Raw genomic sequence first — 17,576 nt, 5'->3', positions numbered from 1 at the left:
AAAACGAGATGCCGGGAAGGCCCAGTGTTCCTTCTCCTTAGAATGTTTCCAGCCACCAGCAGGCGGGACCACGAGAATGGCAGGCCTGGAGAAAGCCTCGGTGCTGGGACGTGAGCACCGTGACGACCCTGCAGCTGCAGCCTGGGCGCACGGGCCACGGCGTCTGCCCTTTGGCACCTGGGGAGAGGGGCCGGCTCCCGGTTAGGCTTCTAGGGGGCTCCGTAGGGTAGAGTGTTAGAAGAGCCAGGACGATGATCTTCGCAGCTAACCACCGGACTTTGGAATGGTTTTAGGTTCAGAGAGGAATTACAGAGATGCAGCTGGGTCCCACACGCCCTCCTCAGCCGCCCCCGCCATGACCTCTCCCGCACGACGGGCCATTGCGGACTCTCAGCTCCAGCCCCCGCGGGCTGCCCAGCTGGCCTGCTGTGTCAGACCCAGTCCAGGGCAGCACACTGCATTTAGGTGTAATAAGATCCCGAATTCTGATTGCATTTCTACATATAAATACATTTTTATATTTACTATGCAAATTTATACAAATATAAATACACACACACACTCATACATGTCTGAGGCTCCCCAGACCCCAGAGAGAGCAGAGAGTGCAACTCACCTTCTGGAACACTTGATAGTTGGACTTGGACCATATGTCAAGCTGGGGGGAAAGAGAGAAGAACCATTAACCAGAATTCTGGAATTCAAGGAGAGATACTGTAACTATCGCTACTTAAGTAACACATTCCGATTATGAATAAGAGGTCTTTTTTTTTTTTTTGGGTGGTGCTGGGGTTCCTGGAAGCCCTTCTACCTCCGGGCTACACTCCCAGACCTATTTTTACATTTTTATTTGGAAACAGGGTTTCCTAAGCCAGCGCGCACGGCTGGCTTGGAACCTGCGCGCTCCCCCTGTCCCCGCCTCCCAGCGCGGGGGTGACAAGCGTGCCCACCACTCCTGGCTTGGATAAGAGGCCTTAAGGTTGAAAAAGGTCCCCAACGTCCTGCTAAAAATTGTTTCTGTCCATCTGCTGGTGATCTAAGAAAAATAACTGAGGGATCCCTGAGAGCCAGCCTGAGGCACCGGCTGTCTTCAGAAGTTGTGTGCACACCGCCCCTTGTGCAAACTGACTGCGCTGGCCTGCACGGCACTCACTGTATCAAGCGAGTCCTGCCTCAGGGCCTTTGCACCTGCCGTGCACTTGGCATGACTGCTTCCCATGAACCCTCACACGGCTCCTCCTACACTTCCTTTACCTCTTCGTGACCTTATCAGGGAGGCATTTCCCAGCTACCTATCGAAATATCATTCCCGATATTCTATCTTGATTCTCTTTACCCTTTCAAAGTTTTAAATTTTCTTGAGACTTGAAACTGCCTGAAGCTCTACCATTTCTTTGTCTACATGCTAACCTAATTGACCTGCCCGTGGGGAGATAAGCTCGGTGCGGGCAGGAGCTTCTCTTCCTCCCAAGCCCTCCACCTACACGCTCACTTAGTCCCTAGAATATACTGACGCACGGTGGTTCCTTAGCAGTCTTACTTTCCAGGAGACAGGGCTCAGAGCCATGGGACATGTTGTCCAAAGTCATCTGGACAGGCCTTCTGCAGATGGCATCACCTGGTGGTGCCCAGACCAGGCCGGGCATCAGAAGCCCATAAGAAAAATTAAAATGTATATACAAGTCGGGCGTGGTGGGACATGCTTATAATCCCAGCATTTGGGGGCCTGAGACAGGAGGATCACGGTTCATGGTCAGCCCCACCTTAGAGAGGCCCTCTGCAACTCAGTGAAACCCTGTAAAAAAAATAAAGAATAAAAAATAGGGCTAGGGGTGTAGCTTGGAGGTACAATGCCCCTGGGTTCCACCCCTACCGCAAAAAAAAAAAAAAAAAAAAAAAAGGGGCTAGGATGTAGCTCGAAGGCAGAATATCCCTGGGTTCAATCCCCAGTACTGCAATAAATAAATAAATAAAATATATATTTATATTTACACACACACACACACACACACACACACACACACACACACAGATTCCTTGTTCCTTCCCCTTGAAGTATCTGAGCCAGGAACCCCTGATCAGAGTTCATACTAACCCAAACCATTTTGTGTCCCCAGGGTTCTTTTTGGTGGGTGTGGTACTGGGGATTAAACCCAGAGCCTCACTAAGCTGCTGAGGATGGTCTCAAATCTGCGATCCTCCTGTCTCAGCCTCCCAACTACTAGATTACAAGCACGTGCCACCACACCCGGCTCCCCAGTTTGAATGACAGACCAAATCTGCACATTCTCACTGTCTCAAGGGTTTAGAACCAGCCAGGTGAGGTGGCACATGCCTGTAATCCCAGTACTCGGGAGGCTGAGAGAGAAGGATCACAGGTTGGAGACCAGCCTCAGCAACTGAGTTCTACTTCAAAATAAAACATAAAAAGGGTCGGAGGGCGTGGGGGTAGAATGTCCCTGGGGTCCATGCCCAATATCAAGAAAATAAAAGTTGTTTACAACCAATTAAGTAAGGCAAAACCCCAGCCCCTGGCACGGTGCTGGGGCTGGCTCCAGGGCAGTGACTGCTCGAGGAGTCCTCACAGAGCCCCAGGGCTGCTAAGAAGCCGACTTTAATATACGAGGTCAAGAGTTGAGCGAATTGGAACGCCGGCGATGGGTCTCCTGGAGCCGCCTTGGGGTTGTCCGGTGGTCAGGGCAGAGCCGGGCTCCGGCTGTGTGGCCTGCACGCGGCCGTATTGATTTAGGAGCCACCGGGGAGCAGGAGAAGTGCGCGCATGGCGACCCCCGAGAAGTCAGAACGTGAGTGCTGCCTTTGACCCGACACTGCAGAGTTCTGTTTCTATTCTGAGCAAACCCCAGGGCTTGGCGTTCTGAAAAGGGTCCTTGGAAATGAAAAGCTGGGCCGTGACCAGGCGCCGGATGCTCGTGTCCCCGCATCTTCCAGCCACAGCTGGTCTCCCGTAACCTTCACTGTGAAGCTGCCGTTCACAGGGGACAGGACCAAGACAGTTGTGAGCGCCCACAGGAGCTCCGCAGGGCCGCTCAGCTCCTGCGCCCACAGAAGAGGTCTGAACAAGCACTCGTCCATTCCACTGGACGATACGCCTGAAACCCACCCTGGTCCTCGTCCTGCGCCTGCCGTCTCCTGCCTGGGGGTCCACAGAGCCCAGCACAGATCCTGCCCTCCCGATCCTGCCAAACGAAGGCCGCTGCCCCACCCAACCAACGGATGGGAGAAGAGTTAAAAAAACCCTCCAGGAATCCAAGTTTTAATTTGGCAGGCCATGAATTTGTAGCGGGAAAAGTGGCAAAGATTACTCTGAAGAAGACCTCAAAAGAAATACGTAGGAATTAGCTCCCAACATGATCAATTCTGTTGTAGAAAACTACTGTCGGGCAGCTGGCCATTGGGGGCGAAGTCAGGTTCCTACACCTCCCAGTGCAGCGGGTGAGCCCGGAGTTGAACAAATGTGGCGTTTGGAGATTACCCAGAACTGCAGGGGGGAGAAGAATGGCTTTTTGCATCTTGTAGTTCTATCTAAACCACTGCCAAGATGACGGGGAGATGCCCAAGATGCAAGGTCTCAATTTCAGGAAGAGTACCGGCAGCGTCTGAGCGCGGGGCTCCCGTCGCCCTCGCTGCGGCTTCTCGAGTTCACCCCGTTTAGCTTTCCCGCTGTGCACATCGCACGGGCAGCCCAAGAAACACCAAGCCGCACGAGAAAGGGATCTGCACAGGGGAACACAGTTGCAGGTTTCACTTAAAAGAGAATTCTCTGGAAAACCCCCCCGGCATCCACAAGATATTTCAATGGAGGAAAAAAAATCATCTAGGGAGACATGTGCAGAGGTTTAATTAAGAGATGGACTCTGCAGCCTGATTGTGGATTCTCCGAACACACTGCGCGCATTCAGAGCAAGGACGCCGCTCTTTCTGAAAGGAGGCTGAAATAGATTATTCAGGACCCTAGGGGACGGCTCCACCATCTGGGCCCGAGGGGCCGTGGACAATATGGTCTATTTACCTGGCGCGCGGGGCTGAGAAAGGGATCCGATGACAATGGGCTCCCTTTCGTAGGAGACTCACAGCAGGTGGCCTGTACTTGATTTCCTGCTAGATTTATGCCAAAGAAAGCATTTAAACAGGCATTCTGAGTCGGCGCCGGCCTCTCCTCGGGGCCAGGAAGAGCTCAGGAATTCATTTCAGGGAGCAGGGGCTGATCTGAGTGAATATTTATTAATTCCAGCTTGTTTGCTGCCAAGGTGGGGACTGCTACCAATATTTTGCTGGCTGCAATAGTTTAAAAAAAAAAAAAAAAGGAGCGTTCTGGAAGAGTAAACCTTCAGCCTGATAAACAAGAAATTATTCTGAACCATGGTGCCAGGAAAAGGTGAACCCCTCAGTGTGCCGGGCAGGCGCGCGGAAGACCCGGGATGGCCACGCCCACCCGGTGGGGCCGGGGCCGAGCCGCAGGCCTGGGGACCCCGTGGCCGGACACGGGACAGGTGTTTTAGGTGGGAACAGACACTGTCCTCAGGGCCTCGGGGGAAGCGGGAAAAAAACTCTGCAGATGAGCGAGTGCTTGAGCCCAGATACACTGGCTCTCAAGACAGAGATGAAGATGTCACAGGCCTCTCTGCATGGGAACTAGCGAGAAGAGTGACAAATCACATTTATTCACCAGCAAGAATGATCGGAGGACCCGCCAGCGGCGGGCAAGGGCACTCTTGCTCTGACGATGATCGCCAACACCCCCGTCACCTCTGTCACCACCAGCAAGGGCAGCTGTCGCTTACTGATGACTGTTTTTGGCCCGCACTCTACCTGCATTATCCTTTGACATCCTCCCAGCATGCGGAGGATAAAATCGCCTCCAGCTTACAGATGAGGAGACCGAGGCCCAAAGCCATCAAGCAAGCCGCCCCGTGCCACGCAGCGCCTGTGCAGTGGACAGTCTGAAGGCAGCCCCGTGTCCGCTGGCCCTGAGCTTTCCCAGGAGAAGAGGGGTGCCGACTCGGAGCCCCCCGCCCCGCCGGGGACGCTCCTGCAGACCTGCGGCTGTCATGCCCATCGTTGCTGCTAAAACCCACTTAGCGGTACGTGCAGATTTTGGCAGCTTCTCCGAAAGTTCTCAATTCTTTATTTCCTTTCAAAGAGCAGCACATACAATGAATTTTAACTTATCGCCAACGGACACTCCCACAGAGAACACGCGAGCCGCACAGGGCTTTCAACTTGTAAAGTTTCCATTCGGAAGCTTCGTCTTGCAAGGTCAACAGGTGACAGACGCGTCCGCCTGGGCGAATGTCACACCAGGCCACGGTGATGGATTTCTCCGCGGCTGCCCAAGTTTTCAAAACCAAAAAAACTTCCCCGTGGTCATCTCCGCAGTCCTGCACGCCCTCCCCGGAGAGAAAACCCGTGAAGAAATCTGGCCGAGGAGCGGAGCGCCCCGGGTCTATTATCCTTCAGCTCCTCACTTTCGATCAGGACATGCATTTGTTACTGAAAAACTGCTGAAAGCACAATTTCAGGGCGTCCTCTGCATAGGAATCACACTGGATCCCCGTCCCGCTCCCGCCCCAGAAGTAACAAGAGGCCATTTTTCTGAAGGTCGTCTGAGCGATTTCAAAGGCTCTAACAAATCAAAATGTTCCCTGCATCTAATATCAAACGGGGCTGATGCCAACACTTATTAGAGAAATCAAATTCAAGCTTCCCCAGCCCCCTCACCCCAAACACACACACACGTCCAACTTTGAAGTAGGAAGAACGCGGGATCAGAAATTACCCTGGAGACAGCTCCGGCTGTCTTTGAAGGTTCCCTTTGATACCACCACTTCTTCCCCTCTCTTAGGCTCGGAGGCTAAAAGCTGCCTTTTTTTTAATTGATATGGGGTAATTAATGAAGCTGTAGCATTAACATAACCTAAATCCCCTAATAAGATAAATTCAACGGAGACACAAGTTTTTCAGGTAGGTCCGACGGGTATAAATCGGGACAATGGCCAGGTGTCCCTCTAAACCCTGCCTTTCGCCATGCCGACTCGCGGCCCGGCCACTGTGAAGAGCGGCCGGTGAGTCGAAGGAGCACTTTGACTTTTTACTGGAGGTATCCGGCTGGTGCTCGGCCCACAGGTGAGGAGGAAGGGCCTTCGGGGAGCGGCTGTGCTGCAAAGGGACATCTTGCCGGGATGGATTCTGATGGGGAAAAACTTGCTGCAGCTGGGGCAGGGGTGGCGACAGGGATGAGAGCTTTCAGGATGCGGCTCCGCGTCTGGGGCAGTCACAGGGGCGGAGGTGATGCCTTAGGAGGCTTTCGGAGCCCTACCACGAGGGGAAGACCCACGTGAGCCCGCGTCACCTCTGGTCTTTGATTTATTTACAACTTCGATTCCTGCCGTGGCTTTTAGCCCCTGTCCCTCATTTCTGATTGCTCACTTTTTCATTGCGGCTAAGCATTTTTCCCTCCCAAGTAGGCTATCCCATCGTCCCCTCCCACTCACGAGCAGGCCTCTACGGTGTTCCACACACTAAGGTGCAGCCCGGGGCCGCTGCAGGCACAGGACGGGGTCTGTGGCCTGGGGGCTCCTGGTGGGTGCAAGCTTGAGACCTGGCTGGTGGCTGTGGGTCTGCGGGCAGGGAGCTCTACCACTCCTCGTGCCGGTGCCTTTACCTGGGAGAAGAGTCTAGAAGCAGTGTCTGTCAAATCACCGCGATGGGATTTCCCAGGCACTGCAGGGAACGTCTGAATAGTGCAATGCCTCGCGGATCAATACATGCTAGTGTTGTTGGTGTCTTTATTAACTGCAGTGGGTAAACAAACAGCCATGATGGCCTAATTCTAGCACCGGTGCACACGACATACTAACTCTAGTGCCGGCCACAGACGGCTCGAGACCCTGCTGGAGAACGACAGTGATTTGTGCCGTGCGTGGAGGCACACCCTGCCCGCCGTCTCCGGAACCAGGTGCGTAGAGGCACACCCCGCCCGCCGTCTCCGGAACCCAGGCTCATACTTGGAAGCACAGAGCTCCTCATTAGAGGCCCCTGGGAAAATGGGGAGAGGGTGAGAGACGTGTGAAGACGGCATGAAGGGTGGACTGTGTGAACGTGTGTGCAAGATGGTGGTGTGTCCTGGAGCCGCAGGGCGTGCCTACGCCTCGAGAGATGAGACACGTGGGGAGAAGATGGCAGGTGAGGAGGGGGCCGAATCACTGGCGTTTACAGGCCTCACGAAGGACGTGGATTTTATCCTGTAAGTAGTTCTCAGAAGTATGTTCTGAGCTGGGCGTGGCGGCGCACACTTGTAATGCCAATACTTGGGAGGCCCAGACAGGAGGATTGCAAGTTTGCAGCCAGCCTCAGGTCCTTAGTGAGGCCCCTCGGAAACTTAGGGAGACCTTGTTTCAAAATAAAGAATAATAATAGGGCTGGGGGTATAGGTTGGAGGTAGATGGTCCCTGGGTTCAAGCCTCAGTACTGCTAGTATTAATAAACTTTTAGTGTGTGTGTGTGTGTGTGTGTGTGTGTGTGTGTGTGTGTGTGGTGCTGGGGATTGAACCTAGGGGCATTCTACCTCTGAGCTACACCTCCAGCCCAATTTTATTTTTTATTTGGAAACACAGTCTTGCTAAGTTGATTCAAACCTCACTGAGTTGCTGAGGCTGGCTTTGAACCTGCGATTCTCCTGTCTCCGCCGCCCAAGTACTGAGATTACAGGTGTGTACCACCACGCCCAGCAACTTTTAAGTTTTAACGAGATTCTTGAGGGAAGGAGGGCTCCTGGAGGGGGCCACGGGCCTGTGCTGGGATGTGCGGGGAGAGCCTGGGTGGGTGTGGGTGGGTCTCGGGCAGGGCGCTCAGTGCACCTGCGGGACGGGTACAAATGCGGCTGTCACCTCGCATTATCACCCTCCGATGCTCTCAGAGCCATCTGGAAAGTCTGTGGCCGGAAGAAATCAGGGGTCCACACGGGTGAGCCGTCCATGAAACACAGCACCCAGGGGAGAACCGGTCTCCTCGCAGCGGCACCGGGCGCCCCGCGGGGCCAAGCAACTTCCGGAAGTCCACTTGTTAGTTTTGTGGAAAAGGGTGTCATCAGGTTGTGTCAAACTCACTCGAATTTTCCTCATGGTTCTGGGAAAAGCAAACTGCTGAACCCTGGGCTATTGATGTGCTGGTTGACTTGGAAAAAAAAATCTATTTCCTCAGAAGACACATTTAATGAGCCAACCGGGGTCTAAGGTGATAAATTAGAAATTCAACTAAGGGCATCGGGCTTGGAGGGAAAGCAGAAGCTTGATGAAAATGCAAGTGGCGAAAATGAAACGCTTTTTGGAGAGGGCTCCTCTCCGTGCGGGCAAATCTACGTCTGCTCATGGCTTCGGCTATGATTGCTAGTTTTTAATGTCATTCGTCTGGACTCCCGTTTGTTCTGGGACACAGAAAACAAGCCAGAAGAAGAGCTGGAGCGAGGCTCCGGGACGCGTACCTTGCCGTCTTCGGTGTAGACGTTTTCATTGTAGCCCTTGACGATGGTCCGATCAATGAACAGGCTCCTCATGACCACGATCACTTTCAACACCTTCCCCAAGGTCACCTGTCAAAAGCCAAGACGCACACGTGAGCACGCACTTGGCGCATGCAAATCACACAGCGCTGGCAGGGCGGCTAGCAGAAACGCCCACCTCTCTGTCTTGCTTCTGAGCGAGGCAGCAGAGGACGTCTGGAGGGGCGCGGCGCGTCCACCTACCTAGGCCAGGCTCGCAGCGGGCTCCTCCCGCAGTTAGAGGTGCCGCGGGCCCAACTGTCTGTGCTGTGGGCTTAGTTCTGGTTTACCATTCTCGGGACAAGTTTCACGGACGGCTACTACCTGCTGCATCGAGTACCCGCATCCCTGCCATCTTAAGATTCGCCTTTTCTTTTTCTTTTTTTTGGTACTGGGGATGGAACCCAGGGGCTTTTCTACCTCCAGGCTCTACTCCCAGACTTATTTTATACTTTATTTGGAAATAGGGTCTCACTAAGTTGCTGAGTGCCTCACTAAGTAGCTGAGGCTGGCTTCGAACCCATGCGATCCTCCTGTCTCAGCCTCCCAAGCGCGGGGATTACGAGCATGCGCCACCACGCCCGGCTTAAGACTCTCTTTTTCAAAGGTTGAGTTCCTGCAATCCTGGCATTTTGGTGAGCACCTTTGTTTTCAGACTCGGTTGTGGCCCTATTTATATCCGTGGCGTAAGTAGAGAGTAAAAGCAGGCACTGGATACCCCACGGCTGAACTCTCTATTTATAGGAGTTGGTAAAAAGGTGGGGAACCAACCAAAATAACATCTGAAGGTAGAAGGAAAGTGGTCAATTTTACCTCCAGAAAAGAAACATGATCCTGGAAATACATTTAAGTGCTTTTATTCTCTTAGAACCCAAGCATGCATTATAGATTAAAAAAAACAAAAAACTAAAAAAAAAAACTGCAGTTCCCTACATGCCGGGGAAAAGGAGCCTGCCGAGCCCGAGGGACAGGCTGGCACCAAGAATAGAAAGCCCTTTCTTTTGGGGCACAGAAAGCTCTTCTGATACTCCACTAAGGCTCCTTTTCTCAGTTCCCAGATGAGACCCCGGAGGAAGGCCGGCCCAGAACCCAGCCCGGGCTCTGGCCTGGGTCGCTCCCCTGGGCACACTAGGAGGCCCGTCCCACTGCCCGCACAGGTGAACGCCTCACCGTGCCACCCTCCAGCTGCCAATGGGGCCTCCAGAGATGCCCTCCTACCACCCTTCATCTCCTCCCTGTCCCTCAGTTTTACAACTGGTTGTGCCCCTGGATTATGTCCTTCTTAAGTAGGCCTGTGCGCCAGTGAACACCCCTACATCTGGTTCCTTCAATTTTTTTTTTTGATTTTTTGCAATACTGGGGATGGAACCCGGGGGCATCCTACCTCCCAGCTATACCCTCAGCCCTATTTTTTAGTCTTTTATTTTTGAAAAAGGGTTTCACTGAGTTACAAAGGGCCTTGCTAAGTAGTTGAAGCTGTTCGTGAACCATAATCCTCCGGTCTCAGCCTCCCGAATGCTGGGATTATAAGTGTGCACTACGCCCGGCACTCGCTCTTATGCGCGCTCTCTAAGAGAGTGTGTGTGTGTGTGTGTGTGTGTGTGTGTGTGTATTCTTTTTCTCAGTGCTGGGGACGAAACCCAAGGCCTCACATATGTTAGGCAAGTGCCCCACCACTGAGCCACATCCTGAGACTTCTTTCAATAATTGTGTGTGTGTGTGTGTGTGCGTGTGCAGGGCATTGAACCTAGGGGCATCCTATCTCTGAGTTACACCCCAGTCCTATTTTATTTTTATTTAGACATAGGATCATGCTAGGTTGCTGAGAGCCTCGCTACTTAGCTGAGGCTGACTTGAGACTGCAATCCTTCTGTCTCAGCCTCCCAAGTACTGGGAATTCCAGGTGTGCACCACCACACCAGGCCCTCCAACAATAATTTTAAGTGCTGGGTGATGCCTCTATTTTTGTGTGCCTAAACCAGGACAGAAGATAAACAGAGTTGAGAAGAAGATATGACACATTTGCTTATGTGGAAGGCAGTACCAATAAACGCATCTTATTTCTGTGCTTGTAAATATTCTAACATTCAGTGGGTCTTTTTTTTGTGTAACTGAGAATCACTACTCGAGATGCCAATAAACCACAAAGGTAGGGTCAGCAACTCTGTCTTTAGTCAACGGTGGCCCGCTGTAAGGGAAGGAGGGAGAGGAGGAGTGCATCGAGTCATAGTTTTGTAATTACAAGCTCGGCAATCAATACCCTCTCCCCAGGCTATGGTGGAGGTAGGTCCAGCTGACTCCTGCAAAAGGGCCACTGTGTTTTCTTTTGTGGTGCTGGGGATGGAACCCAGGGGCATTCTACCTCTGAGCTATACCCCCAGCCCTATATTTTATTCTTTATTTTGAAACAGAGTCTCACTGAGTTGCAAAGGGCCTCACCTAAATAGCTGAGACTAGCCTTGAACCATGATCCTCCTGTCTTAGCCTCCCAAATGCTGGGATTACAAGTGTGCAGCACCACGCCTGGCTTAAAGGGCCACTGCTTTCACCTGCACTCTCTTGGCTGAGAAGTACAGATAGCTAACCGACTGCTTCCTCAAAACACCAAAACCTAGCTGACTTTAATGAGCGGATATACCGCCTTAGTAATTTCTTAAGATGGATTTCAGAAATGCACTAAACACATCAGAAATTATATATTTAAAATTTTTTGGTTGTTATTTTAAAAGTTAATTTTGATTTGGGTGCAGTGGCACCTGCCTGTAATCTCAGTACTTGGGAGGCTGAGGCAGGAGGATGGCAGGTTCAAGGCCAGCCTCCGTAACTTAGTAAGACCTTGATTCAAAGTAAAACAAAACAAAACAAAACAGGGAGTACAGCTCAGTGGTAAAAAGTTAAATATTATGCAAATATATAAAATTGGAGAAAAAAGAAAATAAACTGTTCATAGTCTTTCCATCTAAAGATAATCCCTATTTCCTTTAATCCCTTTAAATATTTTACTACCCAAGATTTATGGGTTTTGAATTTCTAACATGGTAACAATATATACTTTCATATCAAATACGAAATATGTAACATATAATTTCCTTTTTTTTTGTAGTGCTGGGGTTGGAACTCAGGGGCATTCGATCTCCAACTTACACTCCCAGCTCGTTTTTTTATTCTTTATTTTGAAACAGGCTCTCACGAAGTTGTGGAGGGCCTCACTCAGTAGCTGAGGCTGGCCAGGAACCCTGATCCTCCTGCCTCAGCCTCCCAAGTACTGGGATCACAAGCGTGCGCCAGCCCGGCTCAACATGTATAACTCCAAATGAAACTTTTACTTAAAATGAGGTCATGAGCATTGTTCCATGACACCCTGTAGTCTTAGTGCTGGACGCTGCGTGGCATTCTAGTGAGGAGATACACTACGATTTCATTTTTGTGTGTGTGTGACACTGGGGTTTGAACCCAGGAGCATTCTACATCTGAGCGACACCCCAGCCCTATTTTATTTTTATTTTCAAACAGGGTCTCACTAGGTTGATGGGCCTCACTACTAGCTGAGGCTGGCCGTGAACCTGTGATCCTCCTGTCTCAGCCTCCCAAGTACCGGGATTACAAAGGTGTGCCACCGTGCCCGGCTCTAAGGTTTTTAATGCAATCTGCCAAACGCAACCAGAAAGGTCTGAGCGCACCTATTCCACTCTATTCTACCCCGTTCTTGCTGCCACGGAAGCTACTCAGTCAAAACAAAACAAAATCTAACACCCCCCAATATCAACTTGGTTTGAAAAGGCGTTTCTGTAGGGAAGGTTCAAAGCCATATGCAAGAGTTAGTGATGTAGGAAGGACCCAGGTCCCCCGGCCGCAGCATGTGTTGACTCTGGGCCAACTCAGCCACCTCCACGTGCTTTCCCCTCCCTGTTGTTTCAAAACAAGTAACAAGCATGGCGGCCATTCTCTCTTCAAAAGACAAGGGCTCTGAAAGCAAAACGCGTAAGTGCGACGCCAGCCCGCGCCTGCACACCAGTACTTCTCCAACGCCATCAAACACCCGGTCCCGCGTGAGCTCACGTCCCCAGCGGGCTCAGAAGTGCCACTTTAAACAGGTTTTTGGCCTCTCTCAGTATCTAAATATGGTCCATGGTTGACACGCCTCAAAGTCTCTTGTAAGCGACAGCCACGCCTTTCGCTGGCTGGAGACGGGGTTCTTTTCCGGAGTTCCCGTGGTCTGGATTCTGCTGACGGCACCCCCGGTGCGCTTACACGTTCCTCCTGACACCGTGCTTCCCACAAATCGGTAATTAGATAAGATCCCGGTTTGATTTTTTCGACAAGACCACTCTTGGGGCCACAGCAGTAGTGGACAGTCAGCGCTTGAAGTCCTGCACCAGCTGACTTTTGCTGTCTGTTTTTTTTTTTTGGTGGTACTGGGAGTGGAACCCAGAGGCTTTCTACCTCCGGGCTATACTTCCAGACCTATTTTCTATTTTATTTGGAAACAGGGTCTCACTAAGTAGCTGAGAGCCTCACTAAGTAGCTGAGGCTGGCTTCGAACCTGTGCTATCCTCCCGTCTCAGCCTCCCAAGCGCGGGGATTACAAGCGTGCGCCTCCACGCCCGGCTTTTTTTGCTGTCTTTCAAATCCAGGAAGCTCTCTGAGGTTTGTCAATCTTTATCTTTTACAAAGCCAGAAAGGAGGCTGGTGTGCATCTCAGCTGGAGGGCACAGAGCTGTGGCTTGCGGAGGGTCCGGCGTGGCCGTGTGGACACTGACCACAGCTCTGGGGGCTTTGGGATCGGGCACGCCAGGCTCGGGTCTCGGCTCTGCCGCTGGAAGCTTGGCCAGTCCTCCGCCTGCTGCGAATGCCATGTGCTCGCAGCTGAAATGGAGACGCTGGCTGGGAGGACCGAGCTGAGATGGAGTGCTCCCTCCATCTCTGAGTGAGGCCCTGACGCAGGGCATGGCACAGGGCTTGGCCCAGCCAAGTGCTGGCAGCAGCTGGGCTTCCTCAGACTGAACCCTTGTTGGGACGTGGCTGGGGTGGGATGATCTGAAGCCAGTCAGCGTCGCGGCTGGATCCAGCGCTCCTGCGGCCACCACGCAGCACTGGCCGCTCGAGACCCTCTTCCCTCCTGCTGCCCCAGGGAAGCGGTGCCGAGCGGGCCTCAAAGGATGGACACCGTGGGGTGATGAACAGGAGGAGTCTGAGAGCTGGCAGGTCGGCAGTGCAGGGCAGAAGCGGAGCTGCCCTTGGCCCAGCCGACCAGCGCCTGCTGCAGAGACCACCGCTTGGTGCAGGTCAGAGGTGGGGTCCAGCTCGGCCTCGGGCGGGTGCCGTGTGCTGTGGCAGCAGCCCCCCGCGGCGCCGTCACGAGCTCAGCGCACTCTGCAACGTCCTCGCCATCTCCAGCGTCACCCCACAGCGAGCCGGATCCTCGCGTACCTGGACGCACGCGTTTCTAGCAGATCAGGATGTGCCAGGTTGTAGCGACCTTGGGCTTCTGATGGACGGCTAGCACAACTCCGCACAGATGGGCCAGTGGACATCTTTGCACAAACTAGCCAGCGCTGCGCGGTCAGAGGCAAGACGCCCACTGACAGGGGCTACGGGTCGGTTCTTGGCGACTGCTCTGGGATGCCACAGATAAAAGCTAATGCCATCTGGTAATGAAGCGCGCTTGCAGTTGCCAAGGTAACGCTTCTCCATCCAGAGCCGCGCGTTTCCTCTTCTGCAGCGGCGGGTCCCAGCGAGCGCTCGGGCGGCACGGCATCCCAGCGAGCGCTCGGGCGTCCTGAGCGGGACCACCCTTCAGCGAGTGTCTGGAAGTGCCGTCGCGGGCAGCCCCGGCCAGGGCTAGCTGCCCTGTGCTCTAACTTCTCCGGGTGGTCTTCCTCTTAAGTGGCCAGCATACCACAAGACAGGAAAGAGAGGGAAGCTGTGGGTAACAAAAACGTATTGCCTTCAGCTCTGCCACCAACAAAAGCCCAACAACCCTGACGGCTCAGATGCCATCCGCACTGGGAGGCCGCCCCTCAGCAGGTGCAGAAGCAAACCACGTACACCCGATTCCTCTGGGGCCAGGGGGCCAGGGTGCTTTGCAGCAGTGCCTGTGACAGGACTCAGGGGAGGGGTGCTGGCCAAATGCCGAGGCCCCCGGGCCCCAGGGGCACGCCCGTCCTGGCAGAGCACGAGTGCAGGAGCTGACGGGGACAGGATTCGCCGTCCAGACAGCGGCTGCGTGTCTGGGCCTGATTCGGGGAAGGGATGTGTTATTAAAAAGAATTAGCCAACTACTTCTATAAAGCCACCCATGAATGCTATTTTCCACATAGCAAGGTCAAAGAAGTCTGGTGTATAGATACTGTTAATGGGACTGCTGTGACTTGTAGTGTTTTTCATAGCAAAGCTATAAAAGTAAAGGGGGGGGTGCAAGAGAAAAAGGAGGGAAGGCAGGCAGCCACCAGGAGGGCGAGGAGCCGTGCTTCCTTAGTACACCATTAAGACCTGCTTCTTTGTACTAATTCTAAAGAGGGAAGGATACAGTGAATGATCCCACCAAGCATTTATTTACTGAATAAAAAAGCGTTTCTATGAACTCCGAGTAGACGGGGCCGGGACACGGATTCAGGGAATCATATAACTGAGGCGGCGCAAAGGATCTTTTTTGCAGTGCTGGGGACTGAAGCCAGGGCCTCATGCATGCTAGGCCGGTGTTCTTCCACCGAGCCACACCCCCTGCTACTGCAAAGGACTTAAAAACCCATTTTCTTCCTCTCTCCCCCTTTTTTAAATTTGGTGCTAGGGTTGAACCCAGGGGCATTCTACCCCTGAGCTGTACTCCCTGTCCTTTTTATTTTGAAACAGGGTCTTGCTAAGTTGCTGAGGCTGGCCTTAAATCTTCGATCCTTCTGTCTCGGCCTCCCGAGTACTGGGATTACAGGCATGTCCCACCATGCCTGGATCAACGCTCCCACTTTATTTTTTATTTTATTGATATTTTTTGTGGTATTGGGGACAGAACCCAGGGGCTTTTCTACCTCCGGGCTATACTCCCAGACATATTTTATGTTTTATTTGGGAACAGGGTCTAAGTTGCTGAGAGCCTCACTCAGTAGCTGAGGCTGGCTTCGAACCTGAGCGATCCTCCTGTCTCAGCCTCCTAAGTGCAGGGATGACAAGCGCGCGCCACCACGCCCGGCCAAGGCTCCCACTTTAAAGGGACAAACCGAGGGCTGAGGAAGCTGGGAGTATCAGACAGCCCCGACCTTGGTGGGGCACCTGACGTGTCTGAGCCGAGTGGCGGATGCCCAGAGCACACAGCACGAAACGACTTGGGGTCCAGGGAGCAGGGCGCTGCGCTGACAGGGCTGGGCTCAGGAGAGGTGGCTCTACAGGCTCGTGGTCCTCGAATGCGTTTCGCAGACACTCTTGCCACAGATGTCCTTAGACGTGGCCTGGGAAAAGTGCTCAGGGCCCCACAGGCTTCCAGCTGACTCCGGGGTCTTCTCCCAAATGACGCGGCTCCGCCTTTCCTCCAGGACGAGACCAGGCACTCGCAGCAGGGTGAGACGCTCTCCTCTGATGCCCTCACCTCTGTTTTATTTCTCATTTGGAAACAGGCTCTCACTAGGCTGCTGAGAGCCTTGCTAAGTTGCTGATGCTGACTCTGAACCTGTGATCCTTCTGCCTCAGCCTCTTAATGAAAGGAAGCCGAAGTCGCCCAAGACTCGGGCCCCAGGCAGGGCCAGAAGCCACCTCTTGCTGTTTCTGCATCTCCTGCCTGGCCCCACGGCTCTGCACACAGCAATGGTGACCACGAAGCCCGGGTCATCCAATCCTCTGGCCACCCAGCAATCTTCTCTGGCACTCTGCTCAGCGGCTCGAAAGCCTGCTCTGCAGGACTCCTGGCTTCCCTCACCAACGGCTGCACGCACACGCTCCTGTCCCTGGCCCAAGATGCTAATAAAATACCTGCGTCATCTAATTTTAGTGCTTTTGGAAGAAGCGGGCGCTCTGGATTCTGCACAGGTGTTACGCACGGGCAGCGAGGCGAGGCCTGCCGGCGAGCTGGCCCCTGAGAGGCAGCTCGGGTGCTGCGGTAGCGAGGGCCAGGGGCCCCAATGCGTGTGTGTGGGGCATGGGAGCTGTTGCTTCTTTCTGGGAAAGTGTGAGCTGAGTCAAGGGCAAGCTGACACAGACCTGTGCTGAGAGGCCGCGCCCTGCTGTCGACCGGGTGCTGGGGGAGGCTGCGGACTGCAGGGCAGGACAACGAGGGCAAGGGACAGAGGGACGGCGTGTGGGAAGCCCCGAGGGCACCCGTGTGGGAAGCCCCGAGGGCACATAGGGGTGGCTGCAGACAAAACCAAGGGCCCGCCTTTCGCTCAGTAGGGGCTGGGTGCGCCTCCGATGGTAAAATGCAACTCACCTGTGCTCTGCGACACAGGGAGGGGAGCGGCCCTGGGGAGCGATGCCGGGGACTCGCCAGACAGGAAGCCCGAACAGCGCCAGCATGTAAACTCCACGGGCTCAGGAAAAACGGGGCGCCTAAGCTGACTCGAGGTTCCTCTGTCTCCATGTCTACACAACCTGCCTGCGCGGTGAGAGGGCCAAGTCACTGCCATAGCCTCGGGAGGAGCGCTGGTGGTCTGGATCTGGGTTCCGCCCCTGCAAGCTGAGCCCTGGCGTCCTCACCTGAGGAGGCTGAGGGAACGCTGTCCCTGTGAGCCCACGGCCATGGCCGGGGCTCAGCGGGGTCCTGCAGGGGGGCCCAGGCTTCAGAGCCAGATATCCAAGCCGAGCTTCTCCTCCGCCTTCTCCAGGGCCGCGGGGCCTGGCCACTGGGCTTTGGCTGCCTCGTGTCCAGCGTGGAAGGGCTGCACACTGCTGCTAAGAGTCCAACGGCGTCCCGACTGGCACGAGGGGCGGGCGCCGCATGGCACCAAGGCTGAACTCACCGTTGCCATTATTGAACTAATTATGAACGCCCTGCCTGCAAGGCTTATTACTAGGCTACTTGTTCCACTGACAGCTG

General features: G+C 53.7%; 1 protein-coding gene across 2 annotated transcripts in view; it reads right to left on the bottom strand.

The window, feature by feature from the left end:
* MED27 (mediator complex subunit 27) overlaps window positions 1-17,576 on the bottom strand; it is a gene marked incomplete at both ends in the record, with an annotated part of 189,797 nt that overhangs the window by 13,741 nt on the left and 158,480 nt on the right. Inside the window, 2 exons of one of the 2 annotated variants that reach the window (XM_080709500.1) lie at window positions 617-658; window positions 8,501-8,608. In XM_080709500.1, coding sequence (XP_080565626.1) covers window positions 617-658; window positions 8,501-8,608 — 150 coding nt within the window. The remainder of the gene's footprint in view (window positions 1-616; window positions 659-8,500; window positions 8,609-17,576) is intronic. The other variant, XM_080709501.1, reaches the window with a different exon arrangement.

The sequence above is a fragment of the Muscardinus avellanarius genome, assembly GCF_963383645.1.
Source record: "Muscardinus avellanarius genome assembly, chromosome: 13".
In the NCBI taxonomy this organism is placed as follows: Eukaryota; Metazoa; Chordata; class Mammalia; order Rodentia; family Gliridae; genus Muscardinus; species Muscardinus avellanarius.
This window is presented reverse-complemented; position numbering and strand designations above follow the sequence as displayed.